We start from the raw sequence: 24690 nt of genomic DNA, 5'->3' as shown, positions 1-24690 counted from the left end.
TCCTCCTCCTCCCCTCTGGACCGCTGCTAGTGGGGGAATGGAGGGGAGGGGAGGAGTCACGACCAGACGCACTTTATCTCCCTGGATGAGTGGATGTATGAGGATACATTACATTAACATTTACATTTTACATTACCTGCTGCTGCAAAACGGCAACTGTTTCTGCAGTGTTCCAATCGCGGGAGGATCAAATGAATTAACAGGTAAAGAAGAACATGCATTTATATAATTAATATCTAGCAGCAAACGTACGCGCGCCACGCAAAATAAAAAAAATAGTGTTAATGTTTCGCTAATTTAATTTGACAGTTTATAATATTGTACAATGTAACAATGTAATGTTTGAGTTGTTTTTAATTGTAGTTCGTGTGTCAGGTTATATAGCCTGCGTTCCAGACAGACAGACAGACCTCCTCCTCCTCCTATAATATAAGGTCGCTAATTTTGTGTCAACCGTTTAATTTATTCTAACACTTGTTGGAATATTCGGCTCTCAAAACAAGCGTGTGTGGGTATGTTGCTCTTCCCTCTTTTAATGTTGTGTTCTCTCATCTTTTTTGATCACCTCTACATAAGAGCGTTAATGTTAAGCTTTTAGACTAAAACCTTAACCGTTAATAACAAACCAAACTTATCGGTATTAGCTAGCCTACTGGAGGCGGTGGGGGATAAGGATATAAAATCATTTGGAATTTGGAACCTCGATCTGGGTGGAATTATAAGAGGCGTCCTAGTGTTGACTCGAGTCTACCCAGTGAATAGGAATTAGCGTATCAAATCCCTGTTGGCTTCCGTGGCGCTCCATGTGCAAATAAGCTCCCATACGCCCCGCTGCTTTCTTTCTCATTCATCTCCTGCTACCGAATAACGCCCAGATTGCTTTTTCCAGGATGTGTTAGTTTAGTAGTGTGTGCTAGAGTGATAAAGGGAGATATATAGGACTTTCATTCACTTCTCTCTGAAGCAATGTTTCTTTTCCCTTTTCAACCTCCTTTGTATGATGAATTCCTGTTCTGTTCTTTTGGCCATATAGGAGTGTATATATGTACGTCTCTAAATGTTTTTGATGAATTGAACAAGGTGGACCCTCTTGTAAACAAGTGTAATGCTTTATCGGGTTACAGCTATCAGTTTTTTGTATTGAGTTGTGCTTGAAATGTACTGTAATTCTGCCAACTGTTAATACATACTATCAATCAATCAATATGGTTTTGCGTGTTTTTACAGTTGCTGTCATTTGAAACCTCTGTTTCCCCAGGTTCCTGCTGCAGCCCCCTGGGATCAAGAGCAGCCGTGGCACTATCTGGTGAAAGCAGAGACCTCCCCTGGCTCGTGGTGGTGTCCTCGAACGGCGTCGTGTCAAGATGGGGAACGGATTATCGGACCACCAGCATGCCCTCTTTTCCTGCCTGCCGTCATTCCAGGCCCTGCACATTGTCATCCTGGGACTGGACTGTGCGGGGAAGACCACCGTGTTGTACCGCCTGCGCTTCAACGAATTCGTGAACACCGTCCCCACGAAAGGATTTAACACAGAGAAGATCAAAATGTCGCTGCAGGGTCCCAGCCGGCGGCGGCGGACGACGGCGTCGTTCCACTTCTGGGACGTGGGCGGCCAGGAGAAGCTGCGGCCCCTGTGGCGCTCGTACACCCGCTGCGCGGACGGCATCGTGTTCGTGGTGGACTCTGTGGACGCCGAGCGCGTCGAGGAGGCCAAGACGGAGCTCCACAAGATCACGCGGCTGGCGGAGAACCAAGGCGTGCCGGTGCTGGTGGTCGCCAACAAGCAGGACCTCAGGAACTCCCTGAGCCTGGCCGAGATGGAGCACATGCTGGCGCTGAACGAGCTGGGCGCCTCCACGCCCTGGCACCTGCAGCCCGCCTGCGCCATCATCGGAGAGGGGCTGCCGGAAGGCCTGGAGAAGCTCCACGCCATGATCGTGAAGAGGAGAAAGGTGCTCCGGCAGCAGAAAAAGAAGAGATGATTGGATTGGCAACCCCACGGGGGAGGAAAGGCGCTCATTCAGAGCTGTCTTTTGAGGACTTTTGAAATGGGTGGTTGGAGCTGAAGGGAAACGGCCCCCACACACAGTGGCCCTTGAGCCCAAACGCAGTTGACTTCTCTGTGAAGTCTGTATACATCGTGGCTGATTGATGCGTTTGGTCAGTCCATTCGGAACTGTTTGATCAGGGTTATTATGGTGTTGTTGTCACCAGGCCGGGGGCCAGCGCCATTGATTTTGCCGCGTGGACTTTGGATAGTGACAATCCAGCGTCGGTGATGGAGCGCTAATTTGTTAAAGGAAGTATTACGCCATACTGCAGCCCTTAACAAAGAACACAACAAACATGTGCGTGTCAATGCTGGACTATGGACTTCCAACAAGACTCGAGTCTTGACTCATGTTTGTAGCCTATATACCTGCTGTTCTGCAGTTTTTACTGAAGAAAAGAAAAACACTGAAACAGTGTATTATTTTTGTTTACCAAAGCTGTTGTTGAGATACCAGATAGTTATGTGTTAGAGAGAGCGATCAAATTTTGCCAGATGTCAATATTTTTTAATATAATAAGTATTTTGTCTCCATGTTGCACAATGGGAAGAGGGTCCACAAGAAGTTTACATTCAATTTGATGAAATAGAAGTTAAGAATGCACAGATGGGGCTTCTTCCTATATTATTATTATTATTATAAAAAAAAAGAAGTGTTGTCGGTCGGTCATGTTAGTTTAAACATTTACAGCGACTGTGTGACTACTATCATTATGGGGGGGGTTGTGTTTAGCACCAGCCTTGCTCACAGCGGATGTGTCTTGTGTAATTCTGTTGAGTGACAGACTATAGAGCGTCGCAGTCCCGCCCCCTACCATGGCCCAGGAAATGATTCTCCGTTCATTTTCATTCATTTTTAGCCAACTCGAGTCGTGACAAATCATGACAACAAACACAATTTTTTGGGCCGAACAAATAATTAGAAAGAAGAAAAAAACGGCAGGTTACAACACTTTTTTTGTTGTTTTTCTTCTTTGTAATTATTTGTTTGGTCCAAAATATTGTTTGTGTTGTCATGAGTTGTCACGACTCGAGTTGGCTTTGTCCGCGGCTTAAACGTCTTTAAATAAATACTTTCTGAAATGTCTATGAGGAAAATGAACGGAGAATCATTTCCTGGTCCATGGTAGGGGACTGCGGCGCTCTATTGGCTCATAGCAGGAATATCCATTGGCTGCCTTGCAGGGACGTGCCGAGAGTGTGAGAGAGGCAGGGGCTAAAATCCCGGCACTTTTGGACAAAAGAATAGCAGATCTACAAGCTCACAAGAGCTTGTAGATCAGCTATTTTCAGGGGCGCAACCCAACACACCCACCACACAGCACAGCGGTGTATAACGACTTGGATTTCTAAACAAATTTCTTCAACGCAAAATACTGTGTTCAAGTTGAGGAGACTTCGGGGGGGGGGGGAAAGCAATTCTCCTGAATGCTGCCTTCCGGCATGGCATGGAAAGGAGAGGAGAGGCATTTGCATTTCTTTCACCTTGTAGTAAATGCTGCATTCGTGGTCTGGAGAGAGCAGTTGTTTTACAGACGGGTGAAAGGGCAGGGGGCTGAAGCCCCCTTTTGATGTCTATGTGTGCGCGTCCCTGCTGCCTTGTCAAATCTCCATCCTCATTCGAAGCAGGCTGGTGTCGGAACCGACATGTCTAAAAGACAGTTAAGTGTTCAATCAATCAAGACGATAGTCAAAAATGCACTTTATCGGTCCTTTTTCTTGACCTTCAAGCTTATACACGAACACAAGTTTTATATATGAAGTTTATGAGACTAAGAGAAGAGAGATGGGTTTTGTTTTGTACTTAAAAAGAGAGATTCTGTTACATGTGTCACCCTTTCACTCTGTGTGTTTGGCAGGGGGTGTTCATATGAATGTTTTGATCCAATTTGTTGACCTTGAATAAAGCAACAGTGTGACAACTTATACAACAGCCGGTTTCTTTATCTCGCCACAGCACGGGTTACTTAATGTCACTCAACGTCTGTGTACGTGGAATCAATTAACGATTTTAATATCATATTTATTTACGCTATTTTGGCGTGAGCTGTACACGAGTGTAAATACAGAGAAAGGGGTAAATGGTGCATTTATATAGCACCTTTATCCAAGGCGCTTTACACACATTCATACACCGATGGCGGCGGAAACCATGCAAGGCACCAAACCTGCACATCAGGAGCAATTCACTCTTCGCTAAGTCCCACCCAAGCCCGTTCTTGGCCAATACCACGTTAGCGACGGTTACTATGTTAGGATCCTGGTCACGCTTTCAATGCTGGTCAAAATGTTTCAGCAGTGTCAATAAATATATTTGCTGTACAGCATGTGTGGACCTCAGAAAGATGGTTTGTTTTCTTACCTTGTTATGAGCAAACTAGTCCATTCCATGAATCAGTTTATGACATCAGGAAAACTCGTTTTATTTTCGTCTTTTGATAGATTTATAAAGTAACTATTTTGGTGTGAAGCGGTTCTGGTGTTCCCAACTCTCGTTTGTAAACAAGTCGCCATGCTGTTTGAGATGCACCCAGCTGCAGTCCCAGACATTTCTCCTAAAGTGTCTCCCTCAAACACGTCCAAAATTGTGTATGGTGTTTGCGACAAGTGGACGAGATCAAATACATTTGTTTAATGTTTACATCCAACGGCCTGAGACCGAGGCTACTTCAGAAGTGGGTGTACAGATTTGGACCAATCAGATCGTTTTGTAGGCAAACCGGAACTTCTTACCACACAAACTTGTCAGGGTTGCCAGGTCTGCTTATTTCCCGCTACTTTTGGCTTAAGGCTAATAATTAGTGTATGTAATACATTACCAAAACATGAATTATCATAGACATATGCCTACATAGTATTTATAATGATAAATGCATACAATCTTTTTATTATGATTATATATGGTCATATTATTGTGTTTGTTTTGGCTTGTTTTTCTTGATTTGGCTTTAAGAGTTGGCTTGTTTTTGGAGGTGGGTTGGCTTATTTCTCTCACACAATGTGGCAACACTGAAGTCAAAACAAAAACAAGACAACCTTGACATTTCTTATTAAAAATATAACCGCATGAGTTTTCCTGATGTCATAAACGGTCAGAATCAGCTTAGTGTTCTAAAAGAGTGACTTTGAGAGCTGTTTCCCCGTTACAATGGAAGTCAATGAGAGCCTATTTTTATTTCGAATATGTACTATTAAACTGCACAACGGAGCGAAATAATTCATGGAATGGACTAGTTTGCTCACAACAAGGTAAGAAAACAAACCCTCTTTCTGAGGTCCACACATGCTGTACAGCAAATATATTTATTGACACTGCTTAAACATTTTGACCAGCATTGAAAGCGTGACCAGGATCCTAACATAGTAACCGTCGCTAACGTGGCATTGGCCAAGAACGGGCTTGGGTGGGACTTAGCGAAGAGCTAATTAGGGGTTCAGAGTCTTGCTCAAGGACACTTCGACACTAACTCTGAGGGAGCCCAGAGGGTTCGAACTGGGTGCCTTGCGGTTACCATCCGGCCACTCTACCCCTGAGCCACCGCCGCCCCTTTATGGGGTTATGTTTTCAGAAGAAAATGGTTACAGAGCTCTTCCTGCAGGCCCTGAAATGGTCGAGCAGAAGACAGCTTGAACAGATGGAGTCAGTCATGTGTTTTCCAGGTGTTGGAATGGGTACTAACCTTACATTGCATCACTGTGTATTTACTGCCGGCTAACACCCATCCACAGATATTGTGCTCTGCATTTGAGACCTAGCTCAAGTTAAACAGTGACAGCCAGAGGTTAAGTATTGTAGGGAGTGAGTCTGTGTATGCTCATGAATATTCCCAATGAAAAATGTTGAGGGGACCTTTTTCTGTTTCTGTATTGCAGCTGGCCCTTTCAATTCAATTTAAATTTTTTCAATTCAAAGGGCTTTATTGGCATGAGAAAACATACGTTTACATTGCCAAAGCAGAAAGCACAATACAGCAATACAATCAAAACAAAAAATATGTACATTTGAACGTCAGAATCTTCAATAGATCACTGGATGCAGGTATAGTGCAGGAATATACACAATGATTAGTCTTTAGTCCTAGCTGATACAGCTAAAACAGATTCACCGGGAAATGCAGTTTCTTTTAGAAATATTTAGAATATTTCTGTTTTATTTTTTTGTCCGATATTATACCAGTGTGTAATAATACTAAGAGCCTGTTATCAGATTTTGGGGTTATTTTATTTGAGAGGTAAAAAGAGTTCCATGTATTTTAGATTTAGTTTATCCTGGACTGGCTTCTGTTGTACTAGGATGTTGGTTTTGGTAGCTGTGCGTGTTTTGAGAAGAGTGGGCACAGCCAGTTCTGGCCCAGGACATGTTCCTTCTCCTGGAACAATAATGGACACAGAGGGGGCACTGGTGAGAGCCGAGATGACCGCTTAAACACTAGCTCAACATTCTGTCGAAATAGCAGATCTACAAGCTAACGGCGTGCCGCAATGCGACGTGTTGTGAACTTGTCTGGGAATTGGTATGTAGAGGGCAAAAAGTCTAATTCTAGTAAAGACACCCGTCATTGACGTTAGTATAGCCCGGTTAAAGTGGTTAAGGAGCCACAAATAAATATACCTTATAACTTTCAAAATAAAAATATTTTTTTTTAAAACTAAACGGTGAAGAGACATTCAAGATAAACAACAATTAAAAATAGGTTTAGATGTACAGTAGCCTAACTAACTATCATTGAGTTTTAAAGCCAAAGTATGTGTTCTTTTTAGTGGTGCTCAGGCAGGTTGACATGCATATTATGGACCATGGAATCACACTTTAAATTGACCATGAGTATGAGGAATACGAAAACTGTTAGACAATCCAGTATTATAATTGTGCTAAAAATAATGGCCCGATATTTTTTGAGAATGTATGTGATGAGAGTGGGGAGGTATGCAAATTGCACACGCACACACAAAAAAGTCAAAAGTATCAAACCCTGCACGCAGATAGGGATAATAATCATAATAATCAAGGTGAATATGATGATAACATTATCCCATTTTGGGCGGGAACCCCTTTTGGTGTTAGCATTATGTTATGCTTTAGCTATTGAAAAATAGCAGATCTACAAGCTCATAGCGCGAAGAACCAATCGAAGAACCACTGACATAGAAACATTCAGAAAACTGTCAGGATGTAGAAGACATTTTTAGAATCTGATCTCAGGTCAAAATGGGTTTTAATAGACTGCAGAGGCTCTAGTGGACTATGCAAGCAGATTGGGTGCCCAGCATGCACATGCAACGTGCTCCCAGAAACCCTGGTTGCTGTTTGTGATGCCAAGCCTATAGCCAGTCCAGCAGCTCCAAAGAGAATTCCAAATTCAGAGTCAAATAAATATTATGCAGCCTTTTTTTTATTCACAAGTTCACAGCAGCTTTTCATAATCTTTTCAACCACGTCGTCGAGGGTGAAGGAACGCAAATATAGAACTCTGTGTTATTTTTTACTGAAGGAGCATTACATTATTAACCCATTCTGGGTGGGAACCCCTTTTGGTGTTTTAACTAAGCATTATGTTATACTTTAGCTATTGAAAAATAGCAGATCTACAAGCTCATAGCACGCCACCGAGTGGCGCGCTACAAGCTTGTAGGTCTGCTATTTTTTTTTTATTTCGACGTCAGGCCTAAATGGGTTAACATATAAAGTTAACATTGCATTATTAAGGTAGCTTAGAACCAGTACATAGACAGGGGATTAACAGGTAGCTAAGGTAGTTATGGCAGTGGAGCACCTCAGCCATTGTGCGTGCGTGTTTACAGGTTTTTTCCCATTACAGACGGCTCATGCAGGGCAGGATGGCACGGCAGGTTAAAACTCTCCCTGTTCCCATGGCCCCCTGGCTGAGAGAAGCCAACCCGGGTTCATCAAAGTGACGGAGGCTGCCGCAGGGTTCAGTAATTGTTGTTCCCATATACCGCCAGAGTATCAGACCCCCCCCCCCCCCCCCCCACCCCACCCACCCCTTCTTTCTCCTTCCTGCAGCATCGCAGAGTCCTGTCCCGACTCCGCTTCCCTTTGATCCAGTCTAGTAATCATCAAGAGATTAGTCCACTATAGCAGTACTAGACGGGCCTATAGAACTACAACTGTGTTGTGGGCTTAACCCATTTAGACCCGAGGGACGATTCTATACAAATGTCTTCTGACAGTTTTCTGAAAAAACCCTATGTTTCTGTCAGTGGTGCTCAACCTTTTTTCATGTCAAGGACCCCCGGAATTATCTGTATTTGGCCGCGGACCCCCATCTGAAAATATGTTGTTCCAGGGACTCCCCCCACCCAGAAGCAAAGATTTGAGTTAAAAAAACGCTCTGAAAGATGGACATTCAAAGATTTGCGCCACGTTTTCACGATTTATCAAAAATAGCAGACCTACAAGCTATGAGCTTGTAGATCTGCTATTTTTCAATAGCTAAAGTAAATGGTAAATGGTGCATTTATATATAGCGCCTTTATCCAAGGCGCTTTACAGTCATAGATTGTGCATCAATTCACCCATTCACACACACGTTCACACACAACGATGGCGGCGGAAACCACGCAAGGCACCAACCAGCACATCGGGAGCAATTTGGGGTTCAGTGTCTTGCTCGAGGACACTAACTCTGTAACTAACTCTAAAGTATAACATAACACTTAAAACACCAAAAGGGGTTCCCGTTCAGAATGTGTTAATCGCTGACCCGTAAACACTGCGTCGAGTCAGAACCTTGTAGGGAGCCCTCCCTCACACTTCCACGCCGGCTCCGGGCTCGCCCATGCTGCTGTGTACTGTATTATATTGTACACTACATGCGGCCATAAATGTTTGGAGCTCCCTGTAATAAACGAGCGGTGCACATGCGGCCATTAATGCACATCCAAGAAGGAATGTGCATGGGGCATATATATTATATCTGTAGGGGTTAACCTTTTCATGCACAATGTATGCAGCCAGGCCTTAAATGGAAGCATCTTCCTGCTCTCGCTCAAACAGTATACATACTGTACCTTCTGTCAGCGTACCGTAACCTGCCACGACTAAAACTCGACTAAAACTCTACGACGAAAAATGTTCGTCGACTATACCTTTTTCCACGACGAAAACCTGAATGGAAACTAAATGAAAACTAAAGCTATGATGACTGAAACTATAAGACTAAATATACTGACGATTTCGTCAACAAATAAAAACTAGGCTAAGATTTTAGGAAGGGACTAGTGGACAAGAGATCCAGTATAAGTCATTTGTACGTCTCTTAATGTTTTGATGAATTGAACAAGGCGGACCGGACCCTCTTGTAAACAAGTGTAATGCTTTATTGGGTCGTCCACTCACAGTTAACAGTTTTTTGTATTGAGTTGCGCTTGCAATGTACTGTAATTCTGCAAACTGTTAATACATACTTCAATCAATTGTACACTGTTGGACAGACTGGAAATAACATGTATGATTTTTACAGTGTAGAGTTTTTTCTTTTTTTTTTTGGTCCCAAAAAAAATAAAAAAGTCTCGAGCAGTTCTCCAAATGGGTGTAGGCCGGTAAAAGTTGTACATGCTGAATGCTGGTGATTTGCGTGAAGTGGAACGCTGATCTGGGCCTTTTGCCTCCTCCCCGCCCTCCTCTGTGTGAACTGTACAGGGTGTGGACAGTATCGTCGTCAGCGCAGGGAGAAAGACGTAATAGTGATAAGAGAGGAAGAACCACTCCCTGTGCCCTGGTCACGGTTTCCTGACCCTGGCTGTGAGTATAGTACTACTACAGTACTCTCAAATCCAGTGGTCGAAAGGAATTAAGTACATTTAGACCGAGGACGATTCTACAAATGTCTTCTAAATCCTGACAGTTTTCTGATAAACCCCATGTTTCTATGTCAGTGGTGCTCAATATTTCATGTCAAGGACCCCCACAAATTATATGTAATTGGCCGACGATCCCCATCTGAAAATATGTCGTTCCAGGGACCCCTCAGAATCAACGATTTGAGTTTGAAAGAATATATATTCCAAGATTTGCGCCACATTTTCACGATTTTTCAAAAATAGCAGACCTACAAGCTTGTAGCGCGGCACTCGGTGCCGCGCTATGAGCTTGTAGATCTGCTATTTTTCAATAGCTAAAGTATAACACAATGCTTAAGACACCAAAAGGGGTTCCCGCCCAGAATGGGTTAAGTACATTTACTCAAGTACTGTCTGTACTTATAAGTTTGAGGTATTTTTACTTTTACTCTATTTGAGTATTTCCATCTTTATATTTTAGGCAAATATTGCAGTTTTACTTTACAATTATACCGTACATGAAAACTTTATACAAGTTAAGGATCGAATGTGTTTTTTGGAAAAAACATAACAGTTTGCAGGGACTTTTACTCTGTAGATAAAAAAACTAAACACACATCCAATTAAGCCCTATTTTATACTTTGCCTATTTGAAAATATAGCCATTATACAAGCTCACAACGCGCCACGCAGCGATGCGGTTGGCTTGTAGATTGCCTATTTTCTTAACAAAGTACTACTCACTACTTTGGTATAGGGTAGGTAGCCTATATTTGGTGCCAATACTTTTTTAGTTTTACCCCCTGAAAAACTCTGCATATATAGGCCTGATGGATAAATAAATGATATTACCACCTTTAAATATTACTCAAATAAATGTAAAAATGCCCAAAAGAATCTTTGAAAACCTTAATAAAAAATAGTACCCTGTCAAGTAAAATGGTGTTTCACTTTCACATGGATGGAATTGTAATAGCATGTCCAAATATGAGTGGTTAAAACACTTTTAAAGATACAAGGTGAAACGCTGAATAACTGGCAACCTCGCACCTGAGACGAGCTGAGCTGAGTAATCTAGGAAGAGAGTGGCGACACTAGCGTTGACTCTCATTGTGTAACAATGTAATACGGAAGTGCTCATTCTATCTCAATGGGATAGTTCCAATGTTTGGAACTATAGCCCATAGGCGGCGGGCGCCCGCTTTGCGGCGAGATCAAAGCGTGTCGCCACTCTCTTACTATTCGACGCTGTTTGGACTGGAGTCGTTCACGCACTGACACCCCCCACCCCCACCCCCACCACACACACACAAACACACCGTCCACTCGGCTCTGGTCCGGTCCACTCATCATGTGTAAAGTTCCAGAACAGAAAGAAGTGTTTACAAACGAACATGTTGAAGAAATGGACAGAGGAGTGAACCATGCAAGCCGATACAGGCAAGAGGTTTGCTTGTTTTGTGTGACACAAAATCACGTGTGTATTATTTAGATTCATAATTCAATCCATTGTAGCTGTCGTAAAGCGTCCCAAAAGTGATGCTATGTCAAAGTTAGCTAGTTTGCAGCTGCAGCACTAGTTAACTTAGTAGTAGTGGTTATTTTGTTCTTACTGAAAGAGAAAAGTACTCTAGCTGAAATAAAAATAACAGCTAAAGGGTTGTGAAAGAAGAAATTAATTGGTCGGTCAACAAACATAATAGGCCTATGTACAATAAAGTGTAATTTTGGTAAATTAAATTGGGTATTGAATAGGCTTGTGGTATTCATTGCAATAGGCCAATTTAGTTTAATTTCGACCACACCATGACATTTTTAACATGCAATGTAGTAGGCTACTGTAAATTGACCTAATTTGCTAATAAATAGACTAAACATGGCATTAATTATAACATGCAGAATAATTACATCCATGTATTTATATTCATAGCTACAGAGCAGCTGAAGCATGAGGACACACGACATCATCTGCACTGATTCAAGATCATGGTGGAGAAATCCTGGCTGGTAGGTTAAAAAATAGCTTTCCCACTAGTTTTGTCTGGACCGTTTCAAATTAAACGGCATAAAACAGACTTCCAAAATACCTCTATTTTTGTTTACTTTGTTTACACAGAGTGCTCTATTTTTGCTTGTAACCTAGAACAAACCCTGCAGAAAATGAACTGCTTCAATATGCTCAGAAACTTTATACAATTCTGCAATTCAGCGTCCCTATTTAGAGAGCATGTGTCATGATGTCAAAATTGCTTATTAGCTAATAAACCACTTGTATTTATGTGTTGCATATAAAAGGTTATGGCAGTATAAACAACACAGCATGCATATAATCTCTGTGTCTGTTAGATCTAGGGGCAGGGGCTGAAATCCCGTAAGAGGGCACTTTTGGATGAAAATAGCAGATCTACAAGCTCTCAACGCATCGCGCTGCGACGCATTGAGATCTGCTAGATCTGCTTGTAGATCTGCTATTTTCGGGGCGCAACCCAGCACTCTTTAGCTAGTGGAGATGAGGTGTGTACGACATGGATTTCTAAACATATTTGTTCAACGCAAAATGCTGCGTTCAATTTCAGGAGACTTTGGGGGGGGGGAGCTATTCTTCTGAATGCTGCCTTCCAGCATGGCATGGAAAGGAGAGGACCGCATTTGCATTTCCTTCGTAAATTTCTGCATTCGTGGTCTGGAGAGGTCAGTTGTTTTACAGACAGGTAAAAGGGCAGGGGCTGAGGAAGCCCCCTTTGATGTCTATGTGTGCACGTCCCTGTGGCCTAGCGGGTTTCACCCCTTAAGTGGTTAAGGGGTGTCTTTCATTGATGCTGAACATCTCTAAACAAGAGATGAAAACAAAACATTGTTGCATAATCATGACCTCTCTAGGACATCCCAGCGGTGTTTGTATCTTTGCTTAGAAGCCAGCAGCAACTTCAAAATCAAAGGCCCTTTGAAGTGTCCGAATGGGCTTGTTTGATCCTTATAATCACTTTGAACGGTTTCGTGGCCCACAGATTCTGTTGAATGGCATTGGGTGTTAGTTGTGTGCTGAAATATCGATATGGCGATATATATCGATACGTCCTCCCGCGATAAATAATCAATATTGATTATTAAAATATCGATATCGGAAAATGTTGTTCATAATGAAGTGATGAACAACATGTTTAGAAAAGGAGGAAATGACAGCTAAAACTAGAAAAAGTGCCCTTCTGGGCACAGGTCTCCACCAGGAGGATAGGACTGTGTGAGATGTTTGGCAAAATGTTTAGGAGTAATATAAACATGTTTGCCTTTGATGGCAATTGGATGACTTGAGGCATTTTGTTCCAAAAATGTGTTTTGCAAAAATCAACCTGTTGGTGGCGCTATAACAGGCCAATGTGAAAAGGGTGGGATATATTCCTCAGCCTAGTAAGAAAATGTGTGAAAGATTTCACGTAAATTGCATGCTGCGTTCATGATTTGAGGGTTTTGTTCAAAACGGGGCAATCTTGCAAACTGTGAAAGCCAATTATAGCCAATTAGGATGGAATATGAAATATCGGACAGATCCAACTTGAGCACATGACCATAGAGATACTGTGTAACGATTTGTGAGATTTTTGGACAGAATCTGGAGGAGTAATATCAAAAAATGTGTTTTACAAAAGTCGGCCTCCTGGTGGCGCTATAAAAGGCAGATGTGGAATATGCAGGTCAAAGGTTTGTCCTTGGCCTCTAGGGAGTGTGCATGCAACGTTTCACGCAGATCGGTGCAGTTTTAGGTAAAAAAAAATGTGAAAAGCTGCCTCATGGTGGCGCTATAACAGGCCGTTCTGGAAAATTTGGGGCAGAGGTTCATCGTTGGCATCTAGGGAGTGTGTGTGCAAAGTTTGGCATCGACCGGGTTAACGGTGCCGGAGATTAGCTGTACACAGACGGACGGAAGGAAGGACGGACACACACACACACGGACGGACGGACACACACACGGACGGAGTGCAAAACATACTCTCTCCCCATGCCTTCGGCCTGGTGGAGACAATAAAGCAAATCCCACTCAGATTCCACAGCAACCAGAAGTACTGAATTACTGGATGATGATTTGTCCAAAGTCTCCAAACAGCTTTGTGGGAATACAAAATGCTGCATTTTTTTCAGTTAGTAGTTGCAGATATCGTGATATATCATTGATTTCATACAATATATCGCAAATATCGCAATATATCGAATATCGTGATATTATCGTTATCGAGGGCCTAATATCGCGATATATATATCGTATCGCGAGGAACCCATATCGTCCCACCCCTATTGGGTATAAGCACACCTAGGATTCCAAGCGCGGACAAAAGCCGCTGTCTGCCGGCGACAGCTGGTGGATGGACAGCTGGTGGATGGAAATGAAGCTCCACCCACACGGCAGATTGCCGCGTCGGCCAGATTCCCGGAAAAGCTTGCCCCAGCGGCACTCTGCCGCGTGGGTGGAGCTTCATTTCCATCCACCAGCTGTCTTAAAAACCCGGAAAAGACGCCGGCAGACAGCTTATTTTGGCCGCTCATGGAAGTTCAGGTGTGCCTGCATGCGCTGATTCTGTGGCTATAGCTCCTGGACTCCCAGACCATTTCAGCTAAAAAGACCCATTATAAATCAATCACTTATTTCCAACAAAGCAAAAATAGCTCACAGCTATCACAACTCATCACTATGCCACACATGGTGAGCTTGTAGATTGGCTACGTATACTCATGTGGAATTGTTGTAATTATATATGGATTTTTATATTCTGAAAATCTTTTTAAATTGTTTGTGACCCATAAAAACCCTGTTTGGATTGGGAACAAGTCATACTATAGTAGAGGAAAGCTGGTTTCCCTCTCTGATCAAAGGGAAGAGGGTGGTGTCCATGGGGCTCCATTTTTGTCACCGCTAAACCCCTTATCCCTAAACTTCTTTGCCTTTTTTTTTTTACTATTTTGACTAGCCAATCTACATTGAAACGTTGTGAGCTTGTAGACTGGCCATTTTATATATTCAAAAATGTTTTGCAAAATAGTAAAAAAGTCAAAGAAGTTTAGGGATAAGGGTTTTAGCGGTGACGAAAATGGAGCCCATAGTCTTTTCTATGACTGGGGCCTGGGGATTTCTTTTCATGGTCAGGGCCACATGAAAGCTGGCACACTGCTGGCTTTGAGAGTAGAGTTTCTGCAGAGTCACACGGTTCAGGAAGCCAGGTTACACACCACCTTGTTCTGTACTGGAATCTCTCCGCGCTTCGGGCGGCTCGACTCTAGTTGCGTTGCGGCGGCAATTGGAAGAAGGAAATTGCCGGGGAAAGCACAGTAGTGTCACACTCCGTGCATTTAGCAGCACTGACTTTCTTACCTGAGCCGGCGACAATCACAATCATACTGTCCCTCACTTTGTGTGCGCACATCTGGCATAACGTTTGGGACTTGCTCGCTGTACTCTTGGAGTTTTGCGTTTCACGTTCAAGGAAAGGGCTGCCATGATTCCATTGCAGTCACGTGTGTGTGTGTGTGCGTGCGTGCGTGCGTGCGTGCGTGCGTGCGTGCGTGCGTGCGTGCGTGCGTGCGTGCGTGCGTGCGTGCGTGCGTGCGTGCGTGCGTGCGTGCGTGCGTGCGTGCGTGCGTGCGTGCGTGGCTGAAATAATAGCTGAAACCATGTCCCACATCTTAAATGGTTGCCATGTTTACAGGGGCCTCTACATAAGTAGGCATGACAGAATAGTGGATTTGATATCGAAAAAGACATCTCTTCCATTTTCAGGTCCTCCATCATGCTTTATAAGCATTCTACTGTGAAGCCGAGGGTGTTTAACCTGTGTAATGATGATTCTGTGTTCTCTAACATTTCACACCCCTGATGTCATTGTTGTAAATGAAAACCATAGAGAGGTGTTCATTCTCGAGGCCAGCTGTAGCCTGGAAGAAGCCTTTCTAACCAAAGTGCTGAAGTATCAGCAGCTAGTGCAGACCATCTCATATAGGCTACAGATGGAAACTTTTAGTTTTTTATCTTTGGCAGCCTCCTAGGGCATGTGCATAAATTGGTTTTGAAGGGCTTACAAATGGCCGGCCTTTCCAAAAGGAGAGCCAAGCAGTTAGCGAGGTACTGCTCAGTTTCAGCCATTATAGGAAGCCGCTCAATTTGGAGGAGGCGTTGTTTCCTTTATCCATGATTTATGTCTGCTCTCCTGTGTCCGACATGTCAGCTGTACTGTATGTAACGATGCTTTGCCGTCCATGCACGTTGTAACTGGCTGCTCTCCTATTGTCAAACTGCACTGGCAGTGTTTGTTTATGTCCTTTTGTACAAGGTATTCCTGTACTTCTCATTATTTGGACATAGCGGAACGTAGCGCTGTGTGTATAGTATGTAACTTCCGGGAGTCCGGTCGGAAGTGTGTGTGTGTGTGTGTGTGTGTGTGTGTGTGTGTGATTTCCGGGAGTCCCGTCGTAAGTGTCGTGCGGTGTACTGAAACTCGTGGCGTCGGGGAGCCAATAGAAAGACGGGAAGCAGGGTTGCCAGGTCCGCCTATTGTAAGCGAGTTTTGTTGTTTTTGTTTGTAAGGATTTCACTGCGCAAAGACCGTTAACCCCACATCTTGCTTGGATAGAAGCGTGCGTAGTGTGCGTTTTGGGTCTGATTTCACTGCGCAAAGAACGTAGGATGTTAACGGCTCTTCCGTAACACCGTTAACACCAGTTCTCGCTTGTAATATACTGATAGTTGCAGCCATGTTTTATCTTCTTAAAATGTCACTCACAATCTCTCTCTCTCTCACACTGCGTTTGTTGCGGCTGAGCCCTACTTCAAAGACATTTTTGCAACTGTACGTTTGGTTTAAACATCTATCAGATGTCATGTGTCATTGACAAAATGACCGTGGCTGCCAGTTACTTCTAAGCTAATTTGACCCCAGAATCTTTGATTGATTGATTGATTGAAATATGTATTAACAGTTTGCAGAATTACAGTACATTTCAAGCACAACTCAATACAAAGACTGTTAACTGTGAGTGGACGACCCAATAAAGCATTACACTTGTTTACAAGAGGGTCGGTCCACCTTGTTCAAATCATCAAAACATTTAGAGACGTATATAGCCAAAAAGAACAGAACAGGAATTCATCATAAAGGAGGTAAAAAAGGGAAAAAAACATATACAGTGAGGGGAAAAAGGGGTGGGGGGGGGGTTCAGATTTTACGGGGACCAGTTTCGAATTGCAGCCGTCCGTAGGTGCCCTTTGAGAGCGGTTTTGAAGGAGTCAAGGGATTTGCATGTCTTAATGACTGTTGGTAGGGCGTTCCACATTTTGGTGGCATAGGAGCGAAAATAATTTAGTCCCTTGTTTGTGCCGAATCTGGGTTGCACATGGTTTGTTGCACTCCCTCTGGTGTTGTGGGTGTGGACTTCGTTATCCCGTTATCCCGAGATCTTCACAGTAGAAACAAAAAAAAATGGTCAAGTTTGATTCCAAGGTGTGTATATCTCTGGAAAATGGTTTATTTTGAGATTCCTTGTTGATACTGAACCAGGAAGGTTCCGTTTCAGTTCCAAAAAGGGATTGTAAAATAGTTGTTTACACAACAGGTCTTTCATAAAACAATGTGCGGGTGCACAAGTGTGTGGTGTGTAGAGCCAAAACAGATGAGCTGCAACAAACCAACGCAATGCAATCAGCGGTGATTCAAACTAGGGATGCTCCGATGAGGTTTTTTGGGACAGATACCGATCACCGATTGTTTTTCTCATGATAGGGTCCGATACCGTTAGGTCCGATACCGATACTGATCTTGTGAAATGTTGCAAATTTTAATATTTCCAAAATGATTATATGTCAAAACCCACGTCAAAACTGTTCCTGTGTGTGGGACAGGAAGGGGAGAATGTTTAGGCCTGTCACAAAAATGCTAAATGATGTTATATTATATATCTGATTGACATTTATACCACTTAAATGGTGTAAAAGATCAGTTTCTCCAGATAGGGTAAATGCCGATTACCGATCAGAGTGAATATCGGTATGTTTAAATCGGATTTGATTCCGCAATCAGTAGGTCAAATTACAAAATCAAACGGCAAAATAGCACAATTATATTTTGTTCTTTTTTTGTTGTTGCAATATTTAGGTATGTTTAAGGCCTCATTCACACGTACCAAACACCAATCAAGCAATGTTTGGTCGTTTTTTAGTTTTTTTGGGCCACCACAATGCTTTTCCAATGGGAGTCACATGGTTTGATCAAACATTTGTGTTTGATCGCTGATTGCTGAATGCTCCCCCCTCATCAAACAAAAATGTTTGGTCAAACCATGTGACTCCCATTGAAAATGAATTGGAGCAGCAATCAAAAAGCAATCAGGCATCACACACGGACCGAACATTTGTTGTGTAGGTGTGAACTAGGCCTAAATCGGATTTGATTCCGCAATCAGTAGGTCAGATTTCAAAATCAAGCGGCAAAATATATAGACGTCATCAAAACTAATTGTAATGGTTGTACCGTAGAATCCTAGATGTACAGAATGCTCTGCCTGGTTGGTTGGTTGGTTGTGGATTAGATTTGGAAAGTGACAGACTTGCAGCATATGGCACCGTTCTGTAGAGTTTAGTAAGGAATTGTATCTTCTGTTTCGTCTGATGGGGCTTTGTTAACTTAAAGGGTGGGAACGTCTTGGGGGTTTCCTGCCCCCCCCCCCCCCCCCCCGGGTCCGCGCTGGGTCGTCCTGTCCTGCTCTGTCATGTCCTGCATGGGGGGGTTCAGGGGTGTTTTCCTTCTCAAACCGAGAGCAGAGTCTCCCTAGATGGCTGTCCAGGATGTTTCCACTTCCTACACAAAAAAAGATAACACCGCTTGCTGTTTTGATTTATTATGATTGCATCGCATTCTTCAAATCAAAACCAATTAACCACATTACCACTGGCATACCTATTTTGAGCATGTCATTTATTATTATAGGCCACAACACCATTTTATTTATATTCTAATGATTTAACCCATTTTTGCCCATGGCGATTCTACAAATGTCTTCTAAATCCTGACAGTTTTTCTGAAAAACCCCATGTTTCTATGTCAGTGGTTCTCAAACATTTTCATGTCAAGGACCCCCAAAAATATATGTAATTGTCCGCCGACCCCCATCTGAAAATATGTTGTTCCATGGACCCAGAAGCAAAGCTTTGAGTTAAAAACGTTCGCTCTGAAAGAATATATAATTCAAAGGTTTGCGCCACATTTTCACAAATGTTCAAAAATAGCAGATCTACAAGCTCGTATGAGCTCCACACAGAAAGTGCCTTTCTGTGTGGAGTTTGCATGTTCTCCCCGTGTCCCCTAGGGTAGGTACCCTCACAAAAAACATGCAGTAATCCTGGTCTCTAAACTGCCTCCCCCTGGCCAGCCGGGGCGCCTGATGGAGGGGAAAGGAACTGGTTGGAATAACGTGTTTCTTCCACGCACTACGTCCAACCAGGGAAACTCCCCCCTGTCAGGTGTAAAGGAGCAACTTGGACACTCAGGCATGAAGGAAGCATGAGTTGAAGTCCGTTGCTCTCCCCATGTCCCCCATATATGGGGACTAGGTTGGCGGAGGGTGTGTAGAGAGCCCAGGATCACATTAGATAATTGACACAGGGGTGAAAAATGGGTTACAAAATCGTGGGATAAAAATTATAAGAAAAAAACCCAAAAGGGGTTCCCGTTCTGAATGGCTTAGTTATAAGTCATCATTAGCACAATTTCCCCATTCACTTTCTTGTAACTTCTTCCTAATTCTGCATGTATTCTGTCTCCCTCGTACCTCTGCTGTTTGACGCCATCATAGAAATCCATATTCCTTGGGGCTTGTGAGTCGAACAAACCTCGCAGTATATCATCTTTATTTTATCACGGCACCATTGCAGTGTTTGAATATTTTAATAGAGTGACAGATAGATATGCACTCGGCTAAAGTGCTGTTTAATGTTTCGCTCCTGCCCACCACCACCAATTTACCTCGCATGCCTATCCTCCTATTCTACTACGTGGTGAGCTTTAAGATCAGCTAATTTGACCCATGACAAAGTATAGTAGTATACCGGTAATTGTAAGTATAGGGTTTAAGTGGTCAAGCACTATATATTTTTTTGTGGTATGACGAATAGCAAAAAACTGATGTACAAGCTCATGCGTTGTGAGCTTGTAGATTGGCTGGTTTAGCAATAGCAAATTATGAAATTGTTTAAATTACAGTTTTTCTTTTTTTTTTATGTTTTTTTTTTGTGGCTTTCGCCTTTATTTTATATTTTTATGGAGGGACAGACAGTAGGCTGACAGGAAATGGGGAGAGAGATGGGGGGGGAAGACATGCAGTAAAGGCCGTTGGGATCGGGAGTCGAACCCGCGGCACACTGCCAGACTGGATTACCAGCCAAGGTGCCTGGACCGCTGAGCCACGGCCCAGGCCAAATTACAGAGTTTTATTAAAATTCGTTTGCCGTTTTTGAAAATGTCGCACAAGCACAGAACAGGGTCACCAAGGTGGAAGCGGTTAAAGTCTGCCCGGAAACAACGATTTAGGCAGATGGCCTTTTATGTCACAGATGCACTTGCACACTGTCCATGTTTCATTGCTCCTAACACAGTATGGAAATTATTTATAAGTGAGGGATAAATGTTATATATTTAGCCTTGACTGGCTCCATATACCCCGTGACCATCTGGTGAACCCTAGTGGAAAAACTACGGGACGTAATACAACATGCGGTCAGAACAAGCCTCCCCCCCCCCCCCCCCCCCCCCCCCAGCACCACCTGGCCAATCGGAACACCCCAGCACCACCTGGCCAATCAGAACACCCCAGCACCACCTGGCCAATCGCAGTGGAGCAAATAGTGGCCGAGCTCGCTGGCAAAAATTATTGACAGCTGTGATGTGTCGAGAAGAGGGTTGTTTGCAATGGAACTGTGTGTGTGTCCCGGAATCTAATATTTTCACCTTTATTGCTGCCTAATTAATTGATTTGTTCAATCGTGCACAATTGAGGTATTTATATCAGACCTAAGGCCCCTGGGAAGGCCTATAACGACTAAATAGTTACTACTAGGCGAATTCCTCGGACATATACTGTTCAATGCTGAAGCTTGAAACTGTTATTCCAGTGTTTAAATAATCCAAACCAGTGTCTTTTACATTATTTATTGGTCATTATCATTGCACATATCATTAATTTGGCCTAATCTCTAGATTATGAGAATAGCAAGAACTAAAACAAGACAGTAATAGTTAGTAGTTAGGTAATTAAAACCTGAATGGATGACGAGGAATGACAAAGAAACAGAGCAAATGGCACATTATATTTACAGCTATTTAACAGGTTAATGTACTACTATGCATTGCAATGATGATACAATCTTAATACAGAAATAGAATGAACATATACCAATAGTACTCCATTTAGAAGTTAGATCGTGTTCTACACGGCTCAAATCTTGTGGTTGCAAGGCCTAAACTAAAGCCTGGTCTCATCACATGTGTTCCTCAGTAGGTTGTCACAGAAAGGAGGCAGAAATGCCCTGGCTTCCGGCTCATCACTCCTATAAGAGGCGGGCTTAAACTAGGGAGGCGGAAGTACTGCTAGCCTATACATTGTATGAGCAGCCCCCCCTGGGGAGCTAAACTAATGCATGCTAGCCTTCCTATAAGGTAAACATTGTGAATATCTCCACACCTCCCCACTCTGTATTCTGTCTGTAAGGACTAAGAAAACCGCTAACAACCTTAAGTTAAGTCATTGCAACTAAAAGGTTATACTAAATAAAACAAATACACATTTCACCCAAAAGCTAAATAAAGAAGCAAATACATATTGTCCATAAAAAGGTTCAAATATGCTAAAAAATGAGTCGGACGCTTGTTAACGTCCTCCGTGTTGTGTGATAAAGACAGACTGCTTTTCACTGCTTTTCACTTTTCCTCTTGAGCCACACATGTTTAATTGTATTTCATTTTCTGTCATAACCTCATTACAATATATCCTCCTAACCTGTTATTATTTTCCACATTTTCTGTCAGCCACTGTTTGCTAACTATGCCGGCTAGGTTAGCAATCAGTTGTTCTACAGTATTATATGCATATATTCATTCATTTCACCACATAAATTGGACAGACAATTGGTTGATCAAACATACTTTTATTTATTTCAAAGTTAAACAGTTTAATTATCATCAGTACTATATTGTCAAACACACTACTCACACCATCCTCATTTCCTGGTCCAAGTTACACAAAAGAGTCCTCACTGAATCCACTGCTCCTTTTATAGGTGGAGGGTTCAGATTGGGTTGCACCATTTGCAGGGGTGCCTGGGTCTGGCAATGCATACTATTATACTATTTAGCATGATTGCAAAGGGACGGGTTATTTAAAACCTGTGTTGTTCAATTACTTTAGGATTGACAATGGTATTGTAAAGGTTTTGGAAATGTTTTCTGGGTTACATGTTCACTAGATTTAAGAGTGAATACTTTGAGCAAACCTGTCACTAGACAGATGGTTCGGGCCACTAGTCAGAGGCCTGGGTTGGAATGTATGGAGTCTACTGTGTGAGAGGGAGGGGAAGGGGCACCATGCGGGAAGCTCTGCCCACAGTGTTAGGACTTGTAATGTCCAGACTGGATGCTTGAATTTAAGCATAAGATGTAAGTTTGTTATTTTCATTTTGAAAAGTTATTTTATTTTTGTGAAATAATATTTTTTTTGGAAACTAATTTTTTTGGAGAAAATAAATCTTCGGCATCAATTAAGATTTTTGGTTTGTCATTTTTCTGTGCACCTAGCCCTCATCAAACGGACTTATTTACATGCCAGCACCCGCATAAGAATGCATCTCCATACCACTTCCAACTAAACAGTCCCGCCACACAAGTCCACACGGCGGTGGGCTTGTGCATCAGTCCTGCTCAGCGGTAGCCGCACGAGCTGCACCTGTAGGTACTGGCTTCTCTGAAGCACACTGCCAGCCGGCAGTGGGAAATCTTTCTTAGTTCATTGTTCCTCTACTGGTAGAAGAACCACCAGCCTCCTAACATCTCTGTGGAGGGTGGTTGTGGGGCAACTTCCAACACGATGTTCACGTTTGGAGTGGCCACTGTCTCACTAGTGGAAGAAGACAAAGAACCAAAGAAACTTTGGGGCGCGGCCCAAATCAAGTCGACCTAAGAAAATACAGCTCGCTAAGAAAGCTCTGTTGTGCTATCGCTGCCATCAGAAGAGTACTGAAGATCTGGTTGTACAGGAAGACGTGAGCCCGTACACCAGCAAAGTGGGAGGTTTTGTCAGTGGCAGAGCGTCAAACTGCATTCGAAGAATTGTGCCTCGCAGCACAGGAAGGAGCAGAGTTTCCTGTAACCACTCTAAACAGACTCGTGGTTCACAAGGACGAAGATTCAGGACTCTTACTGTGCCGTGGTCGAGTCCAAAGCATGGTCTTTTTCAGGACTGTCAGTTGTCGGCGTCTTTTTGGCTTGTGCTCTGGTAGTGACGGCTGAGAAGGCCTTCCTTTGCAGCTTGCTCACGACATCTCTGGCAGCAGTAGCCACTTCAGATGCAGATTTCATCGGCCATTCTTCTTCAGGATCGGCTAGGAAATCAGGGCCACGTTGCCACTTGGTGTTCTCCCCGAGCAGTTCAGGGGAGCAGTTGCCTCTTGTGACTAAATCGGCGATGTTGAGGGCTCCAGGTATCCACCTCCAGTCTTCTGCGGGGCCAGCCTTCTGGATTTCTCTGACTCGATTCGCGAAAAAGGTTTGGTACCCGTAGCTCTCTCTCTGGATGGCACCTAGCACAGTTTGGCTGTCCACGAAGTGGAACCACTTCTCAACTCCTATCCTTCCATGCTTCAGCATGTAGCCCTTTAGACGGGAGGCGAACACAGCTCCACAGATCTCTGCTTTGATCGGGTCGCCTCTCTGGTCAAGAGGGGTTATTTTTGCCTTGGACTCTACCAGCCTGGTGACTATTCCATCTTCAGTCTTCCAACGCAGGTATAGTACGGCTCCATAGGAGTCACAGCTTCCATCTGAGAAAGTGATGCCCCATGGTTTGCCCAGCCAGCCGACGGGCGTGATACTTCTTTGAAATGTGATGTTCCTCAGTCTTGCATACTCTGTGAACAGTTCTACTGCTTTTTCACGGAGCTCTTCAGATAGTGGCTCGTCCCAGGTGTCTTTCGTCATCTTGCCGGCTTCTTGGAAGGCTTTTCTCATGAGGATAACACCCTTCTGCTTCAGCGGTGACACAAGGCCAATCGGGTCATATATTCCAGCCACCTGACTTAACAGCATTCTTCGAGTCAAAGGGTTTGGCGTTTCCTCTATGACTTCCTCTTCGTTCAGGTCAGCTTCCATCCTCATTTTCTGCTTTCTTTGGGAGAAATTGATGGAGGCCATGATGAAAAGCTTATCGTCACGGACGAGGTAGCCGACTCCCAGGGCTTTGCTGTCTTCTCCCTTGAGTTGGTTAGGCAGAATCATTTCCTCTGGTTTCGTATCTGTCGCATTGGGCCTCCCACTTTGACCGGACCGGACCCAGGGCTTGAGGTGGAAGCCACCGGTTCTCAGGATGTCTTCGACTCCCTTCAAGATCTGTTCCAGCTTGTTCAGGTCATTGTTCGATGAAAATATGTCACCCATGTAGCTGTTGCATTGGATAACTTGTCTTTCTTCTGCAAGGTGAGCGAACTGAGGCAGATTAGCAGTCTCCCTCATGGCCACTTGCGAGATGCACCCAGCTGGTTTGTCGCCCATGTTCACCCTCACAACGGCATAGTCTTCAATTTCCTCCTGTGG

General features: G+C 43.4%; 2 protein-coding genes across 5 annotated transcripts in view; both read left to right on the top strand.

Moving 5' to 3' along the window:
* The first annotated feature begins 40 nt into the window (after window positions 1–40).
* arl4ab (ADP-ribosylation factor-like 4ab) lies at window positions 41–3984 on the top strand. Of its 3 annotated transcripts, XR_013791807.1 has the most exons (3): window positions 41–203; window positions 1259–2854; window positions 3215–3984. XR_013791807.1 is itself a non-coding variant. In XM_079523354.1 (2 exons), exon 2 carries the CDS (start codon window positions 1365–1367, stop codon window positions 1983–1985), a length of 621 nt encoding a protein of 206 aa, XP_079379480.1. In that variant the 5' UTR covers window positions 41–203; window positions 1259–1364; the 3' UTR covers window positions 1986–3984. The 3 variants fall into 3 exon arrangements, 2 of the variants coding, with proteins under 2 accessions (XP_079379480.1, XP_079379481.1); XM_079523354.1 differs by having other exon boundaries at window positions 1259–3984; XM_079523355.1 differs by lacking the exon at window positions 41–203 and adding an exon at window positions 386–512 and having other exon boundaries at window positions 1259–3984.
* Window positions 3985–5184: 1200 nt separating this feature from the next.
* Window positions 5185–24690, top strand: part of meox2b (mesenchyme homeobox 2b) — a 122965-nt gene continuing 103459 nt past the window's right edge. Inside the window, exon 1 of one of the 2 annotated variants that reach the window (XM_079523275.1) lies at window positions 5185–5302. The gene's annotated coding sequence lies outside the window, so the exon portion shown is untranslated. Of the gene's footprint in view, window positions 5303–11784; window positions 11864–24690 lie in introns of those variants that run through there. The other variant, XM_079523274.1, reaches the window with a different exon arrangement.

The sequence above is a fragment of the Electrona antarctica genome (genome assembly GCF_951216825.1).
Source record: "Electrona antarctica genome assembly, chromosome: 15".
NCBI lineage: Eukaryota > Metazoa > Chordata > Actinopteri > Myctophiformes > Myctophidae > Electrona > Electrona antarctica.
Note: the sequence above shows the minus strand (reverse complement) of the source record. Positions and strands in the feature narration are given on the sequence as shown.

What these genes read in the sequence shown, in the direction of transcription:
- arl4ab (XM_079523354.1), top strand. Translation starts at nt 1,365, where the DNA reads ATGGGGAACGGATTATCGGACCACCAGCATGCCCTCTTTTCCTGCCTG.